Source organism: Haliotis cracherodii, unplaced genomic scaffold, assembly GCF_022045235.1.
Source record: "Haliotis cracherodii isolate W230 unplaced genomic scaffold, xgHalCrac1.p SCAF_1, whole genome shotgun sequence".
In the NCBI taxonomy this organism is placed as follows: Eukaryota; Metazoa; Mollusca; class Gastropoda; order Lepetellida; family Haliotidae; genus Haliotis; species Haliotis cracherodii.
Genome location: NW_027266264.1, coordinates 40,388,562 through 40,412,389, shown reverse-complemented (window position 1 = coordinate 40,412,389; position 23,828 = coordinate 40,388,562). Strand labels below are relative to the sequence as shown.

At 39.0% G+C, this 23,828-nt stretch overlaps 1 protein-coding gene across 1 annotated transcript in view; it reads right to left on the bottom strand.

The window, feature by feature from the left end:
- The window catches only part of LOC139477946 (structural maintenance of chromosomes protein 5-like), a 243,022-nt gene that overhangs the window by 155,756 nt on the left and 63,438 nt on the right, over nt 1-23,828 (bottom strand). Inside the window, exons 8-10 of the mRNA XM_071260398.1 lie at nt 20,014-20,075; nt 5,032-5,107; nt 421-538 (exon numbers count right to left, since the gene is read on the bottom strand). Of these exons, the coding sequence (XP_071116499.1) occupies nt 421-538; nt 5,032-5,107; nt 20,014-20,075 (256 nt within the window). The remainder of the gene's footprint in view (nt 1-420; nt 539-5,031; nt 5,108-20,013; nt 20,076-23,828) is intronic.

The following is a 23,828-nucleotide window of genomic DNA, read 5'->3' as shown; positions in this document are numbered from 1 at the left end:
GTGTGTGTGTGTGTGTGTGTGTGTGTGTGTGTGTGTGTGTGTGTGTGTGTGTGTTTGTGTGTGTGTGTGTGTGTGTGTGTGTGTGTGGTTTTTTTTTTTAACCAGTCCGTATTTATACTAGCTATAAGTGCAAGCCCACTGAGACACCATACCATAGTCAAATATAGACACTCCATTCAGAGAAAGAGTAATGACTCTGAGCCAACCAGACGTTGTTTATAGCCAAGCACCAGATAGGGTAACAACAAGTACCATTTTCTGGTGTGGTGCAGCCAAGAAAGATCTTTCTTTCAATAATGATGTATTGAAGTAAGGTTATGAACACTGAAATTACCAGCTGTGCTGAGCAGTGGGTTTTTTTAAACTAAAAAGGTAAAGCTAAATTGTCAAATGATTCTTGGAGCGCAACATGGACTTGACCTTGTATTTCTCTGCGTAAGTTGTCAACTTCCATGCGGATAGTATTGCCTGAATGCTGCACCTGGGTCATCTCTCGGTTTACGCCCCTCATTTCCTGAGCAAGCTTTTCAGCTTCTTGCTGTGGGGACAAATAAAAAATTATGATAAATACACGTCTCTCAAATTCTCAAAGGAAGATTATCTTTCCGTAACAATTAATGCCAAAATACTTTGTGAACAAGAGTCATCAGAAGTTGATATATCAGAAACGGAGTCCATCTTGTATCTACCTTCCATGCCCGTGTTTGTGTAATTAAGTGTTAGATTGCCAGCCCCTTGAAGACCTTGTCACTGGTTAGTGTCTCATCCTGGCGTAGCATGTCTCATCAAGAAATATTCAACAGTTTTGGAGTTCTGCTCCAGAAAAGGAAAACTGAAGACAGACAGATGAAAATGCTGATTGCTATATCCCTGACCCGTGAAGATCCGGGGTAGAATAGGTCTTCAGCAACCCATGCTTGCCGTAAAAGGCGACTGTGCTTGTTGTAAGAGGTGATTAACAGGATTGGGTGGCCGGGCTCGCTGACTTGGTTGATGCATGTCATCGCATCCCAATTGCGTGGATCGATGCTCGTGATGTCAATGAGTGGATTGTCTGGTCCAGACTCGATTATTTACAGACCGCCGTCATATGGCTTGAATATTGCTGAGTGTGGGGTTAAAGAACAAACCAACCAACCAACCAACCAACCACCATTTTTGAAAATGGTGGGAACAAGCATGTGAAGTTCAGCTTCACTGGTCCAGCAGTTTGTGAGGAGATGTTAATGAGGCACAAGGGACAAACATGCCAATATATAAGCTCATTCGACTTTCAGTCAGTTGAGCCAAAAATATCTGCATAAAGTGAAAATGAAAATATACTTTGTGAATGACTGCCACTGTGACCTTGGCCTAATGCATTGGTCACGTACAATCTTTTCTGAAATATATGACAAATACCAAGTTTTACTTACATACATAATAATAAAATGCCTCTTAAGTTATCGTTAAAACAATCTTTTCTTCAGGCTTTCACTCATGTGTGAAAAATATTTCCAATGGCTATAAAGGACACATACATAAATGATATTGTGATATCCCTGGGAAGTGTTGCAACTGTGGCTGTGAACAAAATTAGACAAAGCCTTTATATATCTACTCTGTTAAAAAAGAATTGCAAAAGTGATTTTAGATGTATATTTTATAAATCATACAAATAATCAACAGATGCTAATCGATTGTTCAAAATTAGCACACAGCATTGTCATAGACCGGTTCCAAATGGCACACCAGCGCTTGATTTAGCTATGTAAACCATCAACCAATGCAACCTATTATTGAAAAATACAACCTAATATTTATCTCGACATGCACCAATTGCATATAAGAATATTTCAAAATTTGTTTCTACCTAACTCTTACTTGTCCACACAACATCAATCTTTAAACACACTCAATACCTCTAGGCTTTATTTACCATACTACATCATTAACCTCGTGTTAGTGGAATGTGGAATTATAATGCCATGCTTTCAGGGCTTCACATCATCAAACTGTGGGTACAGCAAGATTATGTGGACATGTTGCTATTACGTTTTACAGTAATACATCATTTATGTATGTGATATAGGCAGCAGACCTGCCTCTGTTTCAAGGTGCAACCTGCTTTTGTTCGGTTTAACTGGGTTTTCATGTCAACATGCACCAGGTGTAAGTTAAATCAAGTTCCTTAAAACGAGCCCTGCACACATGGAACACTAGATTTTCAATGTGAAAGTCATCTATTCTCAATATCTTGTATGACCACAATTAGAGTCCCATGGGAGCAATCAGAACCCGAATTGTGGCCTTGGGAATGTTCACCCATTCTGCCTGCTTGTGCCAACTGTCGGAGGTTCTGTGGTTGTTTGTGATGAGCTTGCAGTTGATCAGGTGCATCCCATAAATGTTCGTTTGGGTCTAAATCTGGAGACCTGGCAAGACTTGGATGTGGTGATTCCTGAAAAAGGCTGTTGTCAGTCTTGTCGTGTGAGGCTGGGCACTGTCTTGTTGGAAAATGACGTTCACTTGTTGCATAATGGGAAGGATGTGTGGCTGAAGAATCTCATCCATGTAACATTGGTACATTCCTTTGCAAGTCTGTTCTACCAGTGTAGGAGATGGCTGCCCACATTATAACACTGCCCACATTATAACACTAACACCACCAAATCTGTCCATTTTCTGTATGCAGTTTCATGCATAACTTTCCCAGAGACGCCTGTAAACATGACATCTACCATCCTCACAGCACACAAAACATGTCTCGTCATTAAACCAAACTTGTCTCCATCGCAGTTGTGTCCATACTCTGTGTCCTTGACACCACAGATGTTGAAGCCGACGTTGTGGGTCCATCAAAATGACACCTGGAACTGGACATTTAGTGCGATACCTTCAGCGTGTAAACGGTACCTCACAGTCTGGAAAGATATCCTCCTCATTTGTGGTATTGCCATAGTTGTAGAGTACTGTATATGACCGTAGATAAGCCAAATTATGAGGACCAGATCCTTAAGGTGAATGAACAACGCTATAACAAACATTGTCAATGAAAATGTGAAACTTGCGACTAAACATCACTAGACATGATGATTTGCAATTTTGATTGTATTTCTTGTTATGCTAGGCATTGTTTTATATGCTAGGATAAAAAACATCTTCCCTAGGAAAGAGCGTCCACTAGCATATTCATCAAAGTCTTGTTTCAACCCTTGAAACAAGTGGCCTTGATGTGGCAAGGGTAGAAACTAGGCTTTGATATAGGCTAGTGGACACGCTTGCCTCAGGAAGATGGTATAAAGATTATCGTGTGTATTAACTTGTGAACTAAGCCGAAAATAACAGTCAGCTTTACACACCTGTTCTCCCAATCTACTGGTGATTAGGTTAAAACATACCCAATAATATAATGGAAAAGAATTTTCATGCAATTATCAGAAAAAAATAGTATCTTAAATTACTATTATACTACAAATATTCTATTCTGATTTTGTGTTATTTTACTTGCAGGTTTTACTATATATCTTCAAAATAATGATAACCACAACCAGGGTAATGCGATAGCACTTTTGTGAATTGTCGGACACTTTATTCGCATGGAACAATTTGACAAATCAACGTAGAGGTTTCGAGTAATCCCTCTATTTCCATCACAGAAACATATGTTGACATTTAATCTTCAAACTACAAAAATATTACTTTTAACCAGTCAAAGTATAGCAGTTATGATAAATGTATCCATTTTCTGTCAACAAAGGTTGTTTCAAGGTGTCAATAGCAGTAATATGATTGTGGTTACTGTAAATGACGGTGAGTTTGTAAGGCAGGCCTTATTGAATGGGGCAAACAGAAGTTTTAAGTATCGGATGGACACCAAAATTAATGTAAATAAAACAGAATGAAAGTTTGATTAAAATTAATTTTGAAAAATAACGTAGATTACAAACATGATGTAAAATTAAACATTTTTTATTACCGATGATGTATGGCCAGGATTAACTTGAGTAATTCAATACAGATTTGTTGATATTCTATTCAAGTGACAGATCATGAAGAGACATAGTTTTAGGTTGGGGGTCTGGCTGATCTACCGCATATAACCTTTTGATACAGATTTCAAGGACCAAGTTAATGCCTCAGCTTATCTATGAGATCTGCTTATCTAGTAACATACGGTAAGTGACTAAGCCATATGAATCTGTCCTGTGCTCTAGCAATGATGCCTGGTCAACAGGATCTGGGGAGGCCACATGTTCTGTGTGTCTGATAAGGGTTCTAGTCATGTTATGGTACTTGGTGCTACGTGGAAACACCTGGCTATGGCCAAAGGTGATGCTCCTGTAAGCAGTCGGCCGATGGCTTCGTTGCATTGGGTTTCCATCAGTTGTGGCATGTTTTAGCTGTTACCTTGCTGTAAGATTGTGATGGCATTCAAATTAAAACTCACCATTTTATAGCCCAACAAGTGATGTCGCACTTGCATGTCATGCTGGTGTGTTTTGGTGCTAGGCTCTCAAGTAGTTGTGTTTTTGTGAATTTTCATCTTTTCACCAAATTTCTGCAAATCCACACAAATCAATCCCAAAGCATGCAGAAATGACCAATTCAATTTTGGTATGAATTTTGAATGGATGTCGGCAACTCTCTGTGAAATATTTATGATTTTCTACTCATGTGTTTCTTTTTGCAGAGTATACATGGAGCTGCTTTGTGATCCACGATATCAAGGTACAATGACATGCCACCTGCCAAGACAGTGAGCCTTACAAGTGGAATCCCATTTTAGTCGCCTATTATGACAAGCATGAGGTACCAGGTGGGACCTATTTTGACCCTGGATACCCACACAGGTTTTTCCATTTCATGGCAAATAACCAACAATAGTTTGTTGAACAAGATGAATTGAAATGAAAAAAAATGCAACTTGAAAATAAAATGCATTTTCCCAACATGAATGTAATTGAAAATGTATGGTTGAGAAATCTGCCCATAATATCATTTCAACAATATATTGACTGAATAAGTCATTTGTTCCTTATCTGATCTCACCTGATGATCATGGACAGCATCCACTTGTGCCAGTTCACTCTCCATTGCTTGAAGTTGGTTTCTCATATCTACAGATCTGGAGACAAAACAGGCATAAAACTAGAAAGCTGTTTCCATAACAATGTGAGAGTACCATATATTGCAGTCTATAAAGCGACCCTAGCCTTTAAGGCGGATGCTTTAAAAGCCTTCAAAATCGAATAGACCCTGTCTATAAAGTGAATCGAAATGAAGCACATCACCAGCGTATACACAATCCCTACATTTACAATACTAATAAAATCCAAGATATATTTTTTATTTGTATACTTATCCTGCATTACTCCTTAATGCATTTACTGCATGTTCTTGAAAGAGCTGTGAGGTCTTCCTGAAGAAGTTGTTTCAACTAGCTGAGTGGCTAACCCTATAACACAGCTCCCATGTGACCACGGAAGGGGTGATGTCACGGATGAGCTTATTACTGCTAAAAAACAGAACATCTGAAGTCATTGTGGGGAGGTAGCTCTGCGACAGGTGGGCCACTTTGGATGTAGTAATGCAGGATAAGTATACAAACATGAAAAATATCTTTTAACTTATCCTGCTTTACTCCTTAATGCATCGTTCTCTAACGGTACGGTGGGGGCATGCCTTCAGAAGTGATCTTAAATGAAAATCCTTCAAAATCCTCAGCCAATCAGTGAAGGTGATGGGCAACCACTAATGGGCCAAAGCTGTGTATGCCTTCTACATCCTCTAAGGTGACATCTCGAAGGTAGTGGCTGGCGAAAACGGTGTCTAAAAGCCAGAAGCAGCCTTCCATATTGGCACATATGGAGCAGTTGCTGTGAAGTGCTATGGTGGAGGCAACCGCCTGGATCTCGTGCAGATTGCCGGCTCTTGGAGGATCCAGTCCAGTGGCCTTGTATGCCTAATGAATGATGGCTCCAAGCCAGAGAGCAATAGTGTTGCAGCTGACTTCAACCTGTGATGTCGTCAATACTGGTATGAAAACGCAGTTATTCTTGGCATGTCCATGTCGAGGTTGTAAGCTCTGTCAAGGAGATGAGGTTTGAGGCGGTCCCGGAGGCAATGGCGAAGACTGACCTTGGTACTGACGTAGGAAGCCAGGAACATCTGTATCGGGCACAGTTGGAGCCTCCCTCTGGAGGTCAGATCCTGCACTGATGTGAGGAGACCCAAGAGCGTATGCAACTGCCAAGAGCAGGTGGAGTTGTATTCAGTGCCACCAGCTTTAGAAATTGGCACTAGTCTTATAGTCCTTGCCAAACTGCCCAGTAGTAAAGATATCATAAGGACCAGTAGAAATTGGCCCTATTTAAGGGTTTTGCTATATGTCAGCATCATAAGGACTAGTGGATGAAAACTGTTAGTTTCTACCGCTGGCCACCTGTCCTTAGGTACATTCTGGAAGAGCCCTCCGATCAATTGGAGACGGAACAAAGGCGTGAGCTCTGACTTCAGTACACTGATTATCGTTCCTATTTGAAGTAGGAGACGTTGCATGAAGTCCCTGTGGCAAAGGAGCGTGGCCATGTCCTGGTGGTTCAGGAGGCAGTCAGAGTCCTCAGGAAGGTGGCTATCAGCTTGGAGATGCATGTAAATAGCCATTGGGCCGAGGAAAATCCAAATGGGAGCACCGCCCCATCAAAGATGAAACGAATGAATTTCTTGTAGCTTGGATGGATCGACACATGTAGGCACGCGTCGTGAGCCTGTATCTTGGACCTTTGTAGCCTGAGCATGGTCATCCACTCCCATCCTTCGAGAGGTCACGGCAAGGCTGGTATGATCCTGAGGACTTGACTTTCCCTTGGTTTTGGCCATGAAAAGTGGAGGAGCTCCATCCACATGGCTTAAGGGATTTCAGTCTGGGCTGGTAGTTGCCCAACCTGGATGGTTTGAAGGAGGCAGAATGAGAGACATGAGCAAGCACCATGAGGGCGGTTTTGTTTCTGGCAAAACTTGATATCAGAGCGTGTGGAAGGTGTAGGGTTGTCGAAGCAGATCCACCTTAAATTCCAGATCCCAATCAGAGAGGATCAGGTAGCCGAGATGACATGTGGTTGCAATTTATACAAGCATGGCGCGGCGAGGCATTAATGTGCGCAGATGTTCGACCTCCCCGAATGACTGAGATTAGCTTTAAAGAGCGTCTGTGTTTTGTCTCCACGTAACTTGTTGTCGGGGACACGGTTAGAGGTGGGGTGATTTGAGCACATTATTCGATGAAGGTACTCGAGAGAGTGGGCATGGTCCGCAAGGTCATGAGTGGATAGGGAATACTCCTTTCTGTATTTGGGAGCCTTGATTGAGGGTGTGAGAGACAGTTTAGCGAAGTCCTCATCCAGTGCGGTGATTATGTCCTTGATCATGGGGTTGGGTGGAGCAGATGTAGGGTCAGACCAGATAGTGTCTTTCTTGTCAACCCTTGACACCGGGAACATGCAACCAATTCCAACTGTCAGTGAGCCGGTTGACCTCAGATAACGATCCTTCATATGCTGGGATAAAGGAGCCTTCTGATGAGTCCATCCGATATCCCCTTGAGCGACGAACTGGAGAGCAGCTATGAGAGCGGCGTCTAGAATGTGAAGATTTGCTCCAACTGTGTCAGGAGGAGTGGCACATAGGTCTAGGCTAGGCGTGTATAAGGATGTCTGTAGCAGATAGACACATTCTGCTCCGTAGGCACCACGCCTTGCATCATGTTAGCAGAGGTAGAGATGTACATCGGGGTCGCAGAGGTGGACATCGGCGCCTGGGAGGAGACAACGATGGAGGTGGTAGACGACAAGGCTGAAGAAGATACTGGGTTAGCTGCATATTTCATAACAGGGATAACAGGTGAAATACGTGGTAGGGGGCTGTAGCGGGCTCAGAAGCATCTGACATTTTGGAGCAACAATGTTTACACGCCTGCTGGGACTGTCGTTTCTTAGACACTTGGAGGTATTTTTGAGAAAGCTGTGGGGGTAAGCGGGAGACAGTCTTTACATTTTGAAGTCTAGGTGCAGATGTATGTGCAATTAAGGCACAGGGGATGGGGATCCCACCCAGAATTATTATAGTGACACAAGAAGGCATGTATCTGCAATGATAGAGTGTAATCACAATGCGTCCCTGCCCGATTATGTACGCTATAATCGTTTGTCCCAGCCATGTGGTTTTATTAAAAATAACATTACGCAAACAATGTGAAACACCACCACTTTAATAAACAATATTATTGCAAGAATATATAAAAAATGAAGTACCAGGCAATACAAAGAATACAGAACGCATGCCACAACAAAGCGTGACCACAGACAATATTCAAGATGGCTACTTGAAACAAAAATACGCCAGAGATTATAGTGGTGAAAAACACCAACACGCGATAAATAATGATACCATGGTGTAAATTATATGCAAACACAAACAGTACGCACAATAATAGTTTACAAGACAAATCACTAGAGTTATCAACACACAATGGATTCAATGAAAAACGTTAGTGTTCAGCACAAAGGTCTTCCTTTTATGGTTTGTTTGTTTGTTTGTTTGTTTGTTGTTTAAAGCCGCACTCAGCAATATTCCAGTTATATGTGGAAGTCTGTAAATAATCGAGTCTGGACCAGCCAATCTAGTGATTGACACCATGAGCATCGATCCATGGAGTTGGGATACGATGACAAGCTTGACAACCTGATCCCATTAGTCACCTTTTACGGCAAGTATGGGTGCCTGAAGACCTATTCTACCCCAGATCTTCACGGGTCTCTCTCTATAGGCGACAGCAGTAATGCGCTGATCCATGATGCGAAATCAGGGAAACGAAAAGATGATAATTAAACTTGGTCAATACTGATTTGAAACTTGAGATAAAAAAATCACAAGAAATGATGATTTACTGATTAAATTGTATTTCATGTTCTGCTGGGCATTGATTTACATGCAGAGATTAAGATTACCGTGTGAATTGTCTCGTAAACTATGCTGGAAGCAGCAATCAGGGGTACACACGTTTTTTCAGAATCTACCGGTGATTTTGTTAAAAATGACCCAATAATATAACTTTTGATGCAATGATCAGAAGAATTGTATCTGAAACTATGATTTTAACAGACATAATATATTCCAATATCATGTTATATCATGCTCGCTATCGCAAAAACTTTATGCTGACATATAATAGTCAAATAGTCAAACTACAACAAATATGACTTTTAACGAGTCAAAGTATGGCATTTATGATATATATATATATCCTGTCTCTGTCCATTAAAGTTTGTTTCAAGGCGTCAATAGCAGTAATCTGACCATGGTTGCTGTAAATAATGGGGAGTTGTGCGATCTACTGATCACTTCACACATGATTTTGCTGAAATGAATGTAAGCAATATTGAATGAAATTTTGAATAAAATTAATAAAATAGATCTCAAACATAAGTCCATTTATACAATGTACACTTTTTATAACCAGACTGTAATTACATGATTAATTTGCGTACTTCAGTTAGGATATGTTGACATGGTATTTTCAGTGTTATGTGACCATGGTAATGTCTCTTTTCGTTAAGGAAAAAAAACCCATCAAAACTCTTCAACTCTGTGTATAAGTCAACCCCCCCTTGTAAGTCCCAAAATCTAGGTATGAAAAACTTGCATTATACACAGCGATATACGGTAGTCCCTTTTGCTCCCCACCTTCCCCACACTTTTGATTTAGAATTTTAGACTATGAACAACATCTCCCAGGAAGCATATCAGGAGCTAGTCAGCATTTAGCAAATCAGGTGACAGGCAATCTCACAAATTTCAATCTACATTCCAGTTTTACGACCTGTGGAGTACAGTGTTCCCTCATTATTGCGCTCTTCAATATAGCACTAACTCTGTTATAGCGCAGTAAAGCATGGCTCCCAAAATTAACCAACATAAACTCAAGTTTTCCAATGACACAATGTTTTCCCCCATCTCAGAAAACTTTATCAGCTGATCACCGTGATCATGTAACACCGGAAATATCAGTCAACACATCTGAACTGAAGTACGCAATTTAATCCTTTTAATATAATAACTGGTAATAAAAAAATTTTCATCGTTTATCTGGACTAATTTTTTCAATATATTTTATTAATTATACTCAAAATTTCATTCAATAATTATAATAATGTTTACAATAATTTTGGGGAAATCGTATGCTAAGTGATCAGTAGATAGCACAACTCACCGTTATTTACAGCAACCACGGTCAGATTACCGCTACTGACACCTTGAAACGAACTTTAGTTGCAAGAGAATGGATACACATGTCATAAATACCATACCATGACTCGCTAAAAATTATATTTGAGGCAATTTGAATATTAAATGTCAACATAACGTTTTCGCAATGGAAAACATGTACCGTGGGAAATCCCTACGGTGACTGGTCAAAATCGTTCCATACGTCAAAAAATATCCTGCATACCATCTGTACCGAGTGCTACACTTATGGTTCTTATAATTTTAAGTATGTTTGGTGGACGCTGCAACTAAAATAACACGATATTGGAATATATCATTCTTGATAAAATAATAATTTCAGATACAATTTCTTCCGACCATTGCATCAAAATTCTTTGAAGTTGTATCATTGGGTACTTTTTAACTGAATCACCAGTAGATTGGGATCACGTGTGCACAGCCGATTGCTATTTCCGACTCAGTTTACGAGAAAATACACAAGGTAATCTTAATCTCTGCATATAAAACAATGCCTTGGAGAGCAGGAAATACATTTTAAATGGTAAATCATCATGTCTAGTAATGTTTTATATCAAATTTCATACTCTGATTGACCAAGTTTGTTATACCTGCTTATTCACCTGAATTCGCTGATGGGATACGATGTGTTTTTTTTTAGAGTGCATATTAATACTCGAAAAATCTTTTTTTACATTATGAATCATATGTAACTTCTATTCTAATCTTTTTTGAAACTCTGAAACATGCACTGAAGATCGTGTTAGGTAGGCAGAGCGTGTATACTGTTTGGTCGTTAAACCACTGATCATCTAGGCTAAAAATTCTTGGTTCTCAGGCACTGCCACATCATCATCTGCAAGTCTGCCGCAGATTTCGTTTTATTTCCATTTTCAAAAAAAATAAATCCTTAAACATTCTGCATCTTGAATACACGACCTCAACTGTGAAATGCTACAAAACTTAAATACATTGCGATCCAATATAACATGCAGTTACTTCCCTTTTCATGCGCACTGCTTTACTGCACATCTCCTGTGTTATGGTCATGGTGGCAATAGGAGTTTGTGTGCTTGCTTTGCTGTTTGCAAATTTGGTCAATAAAAACGTTAAATTTGCGATACAACATCACTAGACATGATTATGGTATTCAAATACAAATTCAATGGTATTTGTGTACTGTATGAGGGACAATGCAGAGGTTATTTGTCTCGTAAAATAAGCGGGAAATCAATGCTAATTTATATACCCCGGCTATAAAACGAATCAGAATGAAGCACATCACTGGCGCATACAAAATCCCTACATTTGCAATAAAAATGTTTTTGTCTTCTACAGAATTTTTTTTAACATCATAGCTCCTCGGCGAATTCAGGGAAACAGAACAGATTATAACAATTAAACTTGGCCAATACAAATTTGAAATTTGAGATAAAACATCTCTAAACATAATGATTAGCCAATTAAATTGTATTTCCTTTTCTGAGTGGCATTGTTTTATATGCAGAGATTAAGATTACCGTGAGTTTAGTCTCGTAAACTAAGCTGGAAGTAGCAATCAGCTGTACACACGTTTCTCGGAATCTATCGGTGATTCGGTAAAAAAATTACCAAATAATATAACTTTAAAGAATTTTGATACAATGAGCGGAAGAATTGTATCTGAAACTATTATTTTTCAGGAATAATTTATTCCAATATCACGTTAGTTGCAGCTTTACTATATATCTGAAAATTAAGTTATAACCATAAGCATAGCACTTTGGTTCAGCTGATCGCCATTGCGGGAAATGTTTTCGAATAGAAGAATTTGACCAATCACCGCCGATGCTCCCGCGATTGCGAAAACTTTATGTTGACGTATAATAGTCAAACTTCAACAAATATGACTTTTAGTGATTCAATGTATGGCATTTATGATATATATATAGAGGATTCATCACGAGTGTTTATTAAAGGGGCACTGATCTAACGCCATTCCCCGGACTGGTTGTTGCCTTTGTTATTGTTTGTTCCCCCGTGAGTACCCGGATGATACGCAAAGCAACTGAGCGTGACCAGAGACTGGGCTACCGTCTGTAAGGACAGCTAAATAAACTTGGAGGCTGGAGGCAATATTTGTGTTATGCATTTTTGAATAAACACTGATTGGTTAAATGTGATCTATAAAGATTCGACAAAGGGCGCATGTTAATTAATTTCTTCAGCCTAAACAAACAGACAAAAAGAACGGCGGAGCTCATCGGAAGTCGTCATTTGGAAATACCCAAGATGGTTATAGTTTAATACTAAAAAAAAGTATCCATGCAGTGAAAGCATTTTCGGATTTCGGATTGCGTCGATAATACGATTACTACACCCTTGTTGTCATCCACGTTTTCTCGTATAACCCTACACTTGTGTATTTGTCGTCATTCACTTCATGCTCAGTTAATGAATTTATTACAGGTACAATTAGTGGTAGCACCACTTAGATTACCTGACAAAGGTTCCCATTTGGCATTTATTGTGTCTGGGGTAATTATTCAATCTAAATCCAGGTTTGAAGTGAGGTGAAATGTGTGTTATGTAATATGCACGTGGCAGACAAGCAAGAGGTGAATGATCAGTTGATTTACTTTTTTTTGTAAATCAACGGATCGTTCCTAGTCATCAAAGGATTAACAGAAAATATGTTGATTGATTAATCACTGTTATCTTGCACAGTTGATATGTCAAAAGTGAGTGTTTACATGTCTAGGTTACTAAAACAAAGGGAATACACTCATATCATGGCGTGAAGTGCCGATGTAAAAACAACATACTTTGTTCAAAGGGTTAACTGATAATACGTTGATTGGTTGCTCATTGTTATCAAACTCAATGGATTTTTTAGGAACCGTGGACGTAATGAAAATAGTTGTCACGTGGCCTTTCTCAGCCAACCCTTGAGACTTGACACCTATGTGAAACACCTGAAACAATCCAAGTGATCAGTTGAGAAACGAACACTGGTTATAAACGATATATATCTTTTAGAATATTTGATAGTTACAGAGACACGTGACATCGAATAAGTTATTTTGTATAGCTGCAGATGAGTGGGATATTATTCCTTTGTGTGGATATTCAAGGATACATTCCTCAAACAAGGAAGCTGCCTATTTATACACATAAATTTGGTAAGTTGTAATTATGGTATTTGCATTTTGTTTTCCTTCATTTGAACCGATTCGTTCTTGTTTCTCTACGTCTTGGTTGGGAAATTCTTCAATGCGCGAAAGACATTGTTTTCACAGGTCTTTTCCTTTTTAAACGTGTATAGATTACCGTCAATTTGTAAAATGTGATTCTCTCAGGCAATTTATAAAATGTGTAAATATTTCAGTCATTTTGACTAAAAAATCTGTCCAGATTGATTAAGACGATCAAAAGGGCCTACAAACATCACAACAGATTATTATGTAGGATTAGAAGTAGGGCTGCAACGATACAGGAAGGTCACGATACGATACGCATCTCGATATTCTGGTCACGATACGATACGTATCTCGATACGCAATGATAAATAAAACAAGACTTAAAGCATGTCAAGATTGAACCTTTCATGATTTTGGAACAGTCAAAATTATTTTATAATAACAAGACTACTGAAGTTGGAACTTTCTCTAACTTTCCTTAAAAACAATTCAAAGTTCAAACACCAGAAAATGATTAATGTACTCCACCGGTGATACAACTTCAAAGAATTTTATCAGGAATAATATATTTCAATATCGTGTTACCTTAGTTGCAGCTTTTACTATATATATATATATATTTCAAATTATAAGAACCACAAGTGTAGCATTTTGGTACTGGTGATTGCTGTTGCAGGATATTTTTACGTATGGAACAATTTGATCAGTCACCCTAGGGACTACACCCGTGCTACATGTATTTCGATTGCGAAAACGTTATGTTGACATATATTCGCCAAATTGCCACACACATGACTTTTAAGGAGTCAAAGTATGGCATTTTTAATATATGTATCCATTCTCTAGCAACTAAAGTTCGTTTCAATACGTCAAAAGCGGTAATCTGACCATGGTTGCAGTACCTCTTCACACACGATTTCACATAACTTAATGAAAACAATATTAAATGAAATTTTGAATAAAATTAATAAAATATATTACAAACACAAGTCCAGATATATAATGAACACGTTTTAATAACAAGATAGTATAGTAATGGTATTTAATTGCGTACTTCAGTTCGGATTTGCTGACAGGTATTTCCGGTGTTATGTGCTAGCGGGGATCAGCTGATAATGTTTTTTGAGATGGGGAAAAACATGTCGGTGTAAAACCTGAGCTTATTAAAAATGTAAGTACGTTTTGGGGAGCCATGTGTTACCGCGCGCTATAACCAAGTTAGCGGTTTATTGAAAGGAACAATAGCGAGGAAACGCTTTACTTGAGATTTGCGTTCCGTATCGTGGCGTATCGATAAATGGGCCCACGTGTATCGTATATCGTATCGTGGGTCAAGTATCGCGATGCATCGGAATATCGGTGTATCGTTTCAGCCTTAATTAGAAGCCAAACAAGATAGAAATGTACTTTTCAACGTAACATTTTCAGTCTCTTGGTGATGACATTAAACATCAAAATGTTTGGAATTCGTTATCATAATAATACAGATGGAAATGTTTTTCAGTCACTTTGTAAAATAACTGAATATTTAGACGTTTAATAAATATGTTACACATTTTGACAGTAAAAAAATATACACACTATAAAAAAAGCAATGCTCAGGTGAAATATTTACTTTGCGTTGCAAGTCAAAATAGTGTAAACGAAAATCGCAAAATTACCAAGCAAGTGACTTATCAAAACTTCGTCACCATTACCGATGCTACCCATTAAGATGCCTACATTTCCTTATTATCTCGAAAACTGTATTACATTTTGTTGATCAATGTGACCATACGCTCTTATTACTACCGGTATCCATAAAAGTGACTAATGCGCTTACGAATGGCGCAACAGAGGTCGCGAGCTAGTCTAGATTTCTGCTCTACATCCGGGTACTCACTGGGAAAAAACAATAACAAAGGCAACAACCAGTCCCGGGGAATTGCGTTAGATCAGTGCCCCTTTAATAAGGGAAATATCAACCGAGTCTTAGTTAATCGGTATTTGCCAAGCCTTTGGCGAGGCAAATACTGATTAACGGGACGAGGTTGATATTTCCCATATTAAAAAACACTCGTGAGGAATTCTATTAATCATTTTCACATTTTTGCTTCCCTTTTAAGAAATAATTGCATTAACATTTTCATCACCAACTTGTCGAAATCTTACGTATAGATCGTGCGTAGTGATACATGTTTTCCATAGCCGTGTAAACCAAAATAAACAACCTCTTAACTCCTTTATAGCATATTTCTTCCCTGAGAAAAAAAGTTCCTCGGATTTTTTTTACAAAATACTTGAACAGACTTTTGCAGAATAATTGAAACTTTAATAACAGTAACAACAACGATTCTGTGTAATCTTATAATATCTCTGGTGTAACTTCACTTATAATATATAGTTTCAAATCAAACGTTCTCTGATCACTTGGAGAATGTCTCGCGGCTGAGAGGTCAGAGTAGATGCATTAGTCGGTGTCACTATCACTTTCGATGACAATCCGGCGTCTTTTGACTGGGACCGGGCTTGGAGGTTTAACGAGATTAATCGTTATGTTTCCACCAGTAATGTTGCCAGCAAACATAGTGTTGACACCACCAGAAACATTTATTATTTGAGACCACTGACTGTGTTGTCTACTGTCGATTTGGACATTAAGCGAGGGGCCGCTCTGCATGACGGGAGTTTCATCAACAAGCTGGGATGTCACAGTGTGGGATGGAGTGTTTCGTGAAATGATGTTGGATATCTGCTTGTGCTGGTCAGGATTAATGTGGCAGTAATTGTTCACAGAATGGATGTTTTCGTGACCAGTTATCTGCATTATTTGATTTGGCGGAACATTATTGTCATTCAACTTTTGCACAAGGTGTTTGCGCGCAGAGTGATTTGTGAGTCGTTTCGATGTTTGCAGACTGGCGGCATTGCACATGTTTTTCATGACAGAGGAAAGTTTGTTTTTCCCAATACGATAGCGGATAAACCACTGATCGCCAGGTTTAGGCATACCTAAAGTGTGTGTGCCGATGTAAAAGGGATCGTCATCTCGACAGAAGTCAAGTGGACGCGTGGAGGCATACAACTTATACACCTGCACAGGGCACCGAGAGGGATCAGCAACATTAGCCCCAGACCTGTCAACCCCTCATCATGACAATGTGGGAGATTTGACTCCAAAATGGGGGAGATTTGCCTCCAAAGGGGGAGATTTTTAAAATAGTGAAGATAAGATTATTTCCAACTTTTATTTTTAATAATGTTTCCAAAGAAAACCAAATATTTTGAAACAATAAATAATCAATAAGTTTCTTATACGTACAGCTTGCTTAATTTCCGTTTGCATTTTCCTCCTCCAAAAATAAACCCAGCACAATCTACCAATATTACTTTCGTTCAAAGATCATCTCAGATAAACGCTAACAGATATTGAAATTTCACAATCGGTAGCTTGACCAGTTGACGACGTGTTCAATCCGACCAGTTGTCAGGCTTCGTTACGATGCAGGTTTTCTGAGTATTTGGCGTGATGTTGGTTACAAAATTCGCAAAAGAAATATCAAATGCATTTATCCTGATGCAACATCATCGCCCATAATTTCAATAAGATATACTGGGTTTTTTCTGTCTGCAGTAGTCTGTTGACACTCCCATTACTTCACTTCTTAAATTTCCCAGAAATGTTCACGTTATTCCATTCCAAGAAATGTATGCCATATTTGGAAGTACTACCGGTATTACGTTTTACTACAATTTATGAATGAAATGAGTCTCGTTGTCGACCTTTCTGACCTTGACGCGTATTAATCTCATTGGTTGACTAGTACTGTTGTATGCAAATTAGATTGCAGATCTGGGACGCAAGCTAACTATTAGCCAATCAAATCGTGTAAAATAATCACATGATACATTCTCGCGAAATTTGATAAAGTTCTATTTTGATATCTTCTATGCACACAAGTCATGATGTCAGTCAAAAGGAAATTTATAAGTTTCACTTTCAACTTTGACTTTGAAACCCTAGCTGTGAGGAAGCCTGATCGTGTAACTCATTGTTATTTCGACTACCGAATCAACCAATCACACATAGTGTTGTTTCTGAAGACGGCGCTTGCAGGACATATTTTATTTTCATTTCCAAGAGTTCAATTACGTAACTTTGAGGTATGTTGATGTTTTAACAAAGTTTCTGACAAATCTGATAACCAATAAAGTCATGTATAACTGGACCGGCCATATGTATCTGCGTTCTTAAATCATAGGAAGAATAAACACACTAAGAACATGAATGAGTGAGTATGGTTTTACGCCGCTTTTAGCAATATTCCAGCAATATCACGGCGGGGGACACCAGAAATGGGCTTCACACATTGTACCCATGTCGGGAATCGAACCAGGGTCTTCGGCGTGACGAGCGAACGCTTTAACCACTAGGCTACCCGACCGCCCCGCTAAGAACATGAAGACAAAAGTTCATTTCATGAAGTGATGAATACTTGGCTGATTTTTCATTTCAAGTTCAACCCTTCAGGCACCTGTTAGGACTATCCCAGTTTACATTGTTCAATAGTGCACCATATAAATTTAATTATTTTAATTACCAGTTGATTACTGGAAAAAGGCCCATGTGGGTCCCCCTGCGGGTGGCTGTGATAAGGGTCGCTAATCTGGGAGCCTAACAGACAGATCGGGACGCAAACGTCCCGTTCATTGTTTTGACTCACGGGACAATGGAGGCGAATTTTAAAAAAAATGAAGAATTCTGTTTTGCGGGAGAAATAGTCCATCATGCGGGAGACTGGGGGATTTCATCAAATTGCGGGAGGGTTGACAGGTCTGTAGCCCACATTTTGGGCCTAACGTCGCGACAATCACGAGGATTCTCACAGGACCTATTCTTTTCTTGTCTCATGGACAGTTCAAGATATTCGTGATCGTCTCCATCAACACGCAATGTGATGTCCCCCCAACTAATGTTATAGTGATCATTGACACCTCTTAACCCGAAATGGATTGTGTTGTAGAGCCATAGACAGTATATTATATTATGCTCATTGGATTACTGATTCCAATGGATCCGGACTGCCACAGGGACTCGATCTCTCCATCACCAATCGGGTCGCCTCTCCTTGGTAAGTTGCCACGCCCTTCTTTCTTTAGTTCAATTTTTCTCCCCTTTAATACTTCCCGTGATTGTGAAAATTCTAAAGATGACGTTAGTGAATAGCCATACCCCCTTCATTTTAGTGATCTCTCGATGCTGCTCTGAAAACCTATGAGGCTGTTTGGTTCATAATTTTCCCCATTTGTTTTTTCGAACACTAATGAAAAACTTGCAGAGAAGTGTGTCTAGTTCGTTTTGGGGAATTTCGTGCATTTGGCGAAATTAATTTTGGAATTATAGAAAGTTATTGAACAGTTTCAAATCGTACAAAGTTTTCTTGGCTGTGTTTTTGTTTTGATTGTCTAGGATCACACCATCGATCATCGATCGATCAGTTTTGATAATCTGCCTTCATCACAGTCAAATTCAAATTCGGTACTATCTACCTGTAACCTGTAATATCCATTTGTCAACACGGATATCACTGTAGCACTTCCCTTTTGATCTATTAAAACATTGTCTCCAACATCAAAGGTATCCATGTTGTTTGTAAACACCTACTCACATGCATCGGCGAAAAAAGTCCCACTTCCGGTTATCTAATTTGCATATCTAATTTGCATACTTATGTCATTGGGGTATAACATACATGTTTTTATGTCATAAGCTTATGTCATGGATAAATGCTTTAGTTAAATGATAAATATCCATTCTCTATCCACTAAAGTTTGTCAATGGCGTCAATGGCGGTAATATGACCGTGGTTGCTGTAAATAATGGCGAGTTGTGCGATCTTCCGATCACTTCACACACGATTGTGCCGAAATAAATTAAAACAATATTGTATGAAATGTTGAATAAAATTAGGAAAATTACCAACATAAGCCAAGATATATTATGAACTCTTTTTCCATGATTAATTTGAGTATTTCCGTACAGATTTGTTGACATGGTATTTCCGGTGTTACGTGCCCACATTAATGCCTTAACAAAACATGCCTAAAACATAAAATACTCAACCCTGTGTAGAAAATGCCCCCTCCACCCGCCCTCTTACTAGTGTGTTCACCCCCTGGCCCCTTCTTACTAGTGTGGTGTGTACACCCCCCACCCACTCTTCTTACTAGTGTGCGTGCGCAGGCACGCACGCATGCATGCACGCATGCATGCACGCACGCACGCACGCACGCACGCACGCACGCACGCACGCACATGCACACGCACACGCACGCACACACACACACACACACACTGAAACACACAAAAAAAACAACAACAAAAACAATTTCAGCCCTTTAACGCTCATCAATTATTTGGACCCTGAAGGTAGTGTTGTAGCGAGGGTTCACTGTATTAGTAAACATTGCTCTTTATATGAGAAACACTGATATTCCCCAAAATGATCAATATCATGAGTCATTAATTGTTCACAAAACTATAGACCAATCCCAATAACTTATATATTGTTAAGTATAGGCAATATCTTACTTTCTTTTGCGAGAGTCCTCTTCCTGTTGTTTGTAGTCAAGGTCTTTCTGAACATCTGCAATCTTCAAAAACATTACTTTCATGAATTTTACTGTGTACATCTGTTGAAGCTTCTAGATGTAACTACTTCTGTGACTTATAACAGAGTGAAAGTATATGGTCACAGTTGCATTTTTTGGTTCATACAAAACTCAAGCCAAAACATTAAGGGACAGTGGGTATAGTGATCATGTAGTTGCTTTAAGTGTCTATTAGTACTTGCAAAACAGAAGCAACGCCTTCCCAACCATTTCCAGAAGGCCCCAGGAATTGTTACATACCACTACAACTGAAATGTCTGTGCATGACGCAATTAAAATACAACACGACGTCCATCTGGTCGCACTAGGCTTTTCACTTTCACTTACCGCAATGTAATTTTGATCCGAAAGATCGTGTATTATAAGTAAACATTGCAGTCAAACATCAGCATGTTTTTTAAACCAAATGTGTCCGCCATGTTTGAGATTACTATAGTAATAGTACTACTGCAGTACCCGGAAAACATAACAATCATCGCAGTACAACACACAAACTTACTGTCAGAATTAAACAGAAAATTGCTTATACAAAGGGAGACAACTGCTGGTGGTTTCAAAATTGACCAACAGGCAAAGAACATCTTGCTCATCCTGAACCTGGATACTGTTAGCTTGACGACAGCTTAGGTAGTACTCGGACACAATCGGCAATACCCGGACAGCAGAGAGGCAGAAATTGGACACTTCATATATGTTGCTTTTTTTTTTAAAAAATGCAATGGAATTAAAATGGAATGGCGACATTGAAACATATACCATTATTAACATGTCGTATCATACATGACTGGTTATTTTTCAGAAGCTCAGTTTAACATAACTGGTCCATCGATCGAACGTATGCAGTAAACAATAAATATGAACAATTTAAAAAATGTATGATCTAATGTCACCCACAGTGAGCTGTTAATCATAATCTACACTGATAACGGAGAATTAGCACCCAGGACATTATATAAAATCCCTGGGATATTATAACACATTATATAGCAAATATGACTTGAATATCCTATAAAATCCCAGGGATATTATATAAAATCCCAGAGAGATTACAACGTCCCTGTTTATGAGATTTAACCCGACTGGAGAACAATAGGATGATGTCACCGGAGGTTTATAAGATCTATTATTGCATTTTAATTTCATGGATTTTTAGAATATCTTTAAAATCCTTTCTATTTATTTCTATCTACTAATATATTTTACAACATTTAAGAAGTGAGCCAACATGAATATAAACCTTTGCTTAACCTTGAAATCTAAAAAAGGCAATTGAAGCAGTCACCACTCGCAGAATATCTGTAGGAAAAGAGCCTGTATATTATGTTTTTCCTCAAGCTAGACTCTGTGATAAAATAAAACAAAAAGTGCCAATGGAATTTCAAAAAGATGAAGAGGATCAAATTTCAAAGATTGGGTGTGGTCATGCCAAAATAGACTCATTATAGTGTTGGTCATACATGTATGTCAGGTGTATCAAGACACACATATATAGGTACCTCTCATTTATAGATAACTGTAGTATTATAAATTTGCATCACATTGATATAAGTTACCTAACATGATTATATTACATCATATGTATGTTGTGTCCCAGATATAGATGAAACACTACTCGCTATTGTAAATTTAAATACTTGTATATTTTCTTTCTTTCGATAGGTATTTTTTCACATTTTTCATAGCCTTACATTCATGACCTTGCTGGTGGCTCTTGAACCTGACAACAGGTTCGACAGGTATGCAATGTAAGATCATGATGCCAGAAGTAGTGGATACACAGAGATATGATGTAGGTGCAGAGTAAGTGAGTGAGTGAGTTTGGTTTAAACGCCGCTTTAAACAGTATTCCAGTTATATTGCGGCGTGTCAGCTTAATGTGGGAGGAAAGCCCGAAGTGATGCAGGTCCCAGACGTTTACCACTTCAGTGAAACCCACGAGCACAGGTATGGTGCTGACAAACCTAGAAACATAATCGGTGCGAACCGGGATTCGAACCCACTATCATAGGTTTCTGGCGTGCCCAAGGGACGCAACTCTGCACAGCGAATCGCGGCGCCTTAGATGACTGGGCCACTGTAGGTGCAGAGGTGTGACCACCATCACATAGACTAGTAGTCTGAGATATTGCTGGCATCATGTCGGTTGTGTTACAAGACAGTTACTGAGGCTTTTAGCTCAATATTTAGGACAACAACATTATGAGTATCACCCTATTTTACACCAAGAGGGTAACTCACGATGCCCAAGCTCATCTTCCCGAGGCAAAAGAGTTAACTTAACTGACTATAAAAGTCCAGTTTCCTCCCTTGCCGAACTAGGCTGGGATTATTGCAATACATTTTGGCTGGACTAATGAGTCATGCAGATTGCAGGATTTGCAAAGCATGTGCATCGCCAACTCGTTGTCAATTGATATTTTCCAACTCTTTTCATGTTTTTAATCAAGGTGCTCACATGATTTGATGTACTTCACAAAGTAAGAACTGTTTTATCACAATGATCTAAATATAACTACTTTATGATGTTACGCAAATAGGATTCCATCTTATTTTATAAATCAAGCATTAAGTTATATTTATCACTAAATCACTATGTACAGCAAAAATATAGTATTATATGTTAAAATGTGAGGATATTTAACTGATTAATTTTTAAAAAAAACATGTCCGAGTACTCCCTTACCACTTTTTTTCATCGAGGTAGTACCCGGACATGGTTTTAACAGTACTATTTATTGAATTTTCGAGACATCTTCTTTCATGGAATGTTGTTTCATTAGAAAGTCCTACCTAACACCAAAGTTAATTTAAAATGATCGTTTGGAAAACACTAATTTAAGACCGAAAACTGCATTTTTAAGGGATAACGTATTAAACCATACAGGCGTGGCAGTCATGTTTGCAAGGTGATCGTGGACGGTTTGTTTAGAGACTTATCTCAGGCAGACAAATTTTTAAATGGCCTGTGGGGAAAAAATGATTATGCTTGCCTGTCAAGTTTGGGTATCAGCAGTTTACCTAATTAGCTATAAATAAATGTTTGGTGAGTGTCCGGCTACTACTGCTGTCCGGATACTGCCCACCCCCACTCTAGTGATATTTTTTACCAATTGTTCAAGCTTACAATTAACGACAGCAATCAGAATTATTGTTTCTAAATAGATACAGCAAAATACATCGATGCATGAACAATGCACATTATCATTAATGATTTAGTAAAATCTAAATATGTTTTACATTTGTATACTTATCCTGCATTACTCCGTATTGCATTTACTGCTGTCTTTGACAGAAAGACGAACTGTGTGAGATCCAGCTGCTGAAGAAAATTGTTTCCATCTGTCCAGGTAGCAGCGCCCCCTCCCACACAGTCGGCACGTGACCAGGAAGTCATGACGTCACGTCAAAACACATAACTGCTTTAACATAACATCAGAAACTTCGTGGGGAGGCAGCGGAGCGCAGGGGGGGGCACTTAGACTTCGTAATGCAGGATAAGTAAAATGTAAAAAATATTTAGATTTTACTTAATTTTTTAACTTATCCTGCAATGCTCTCTGTAAATGGACCAGAGGTGAAGGCATAAGCTGTCTGGTCCTGGGTGTGGCTGTCTGCTGTGAGGGTGGATCAGCAGATTTGGCCAATCTGGGAGTGGCAGTGGGTTGACGTCGGACAGCTCTCTGGGGTCGACGAACCAAGCCCTTGCTGGCCACCAGGGCGCAACAAAAGTCAGAT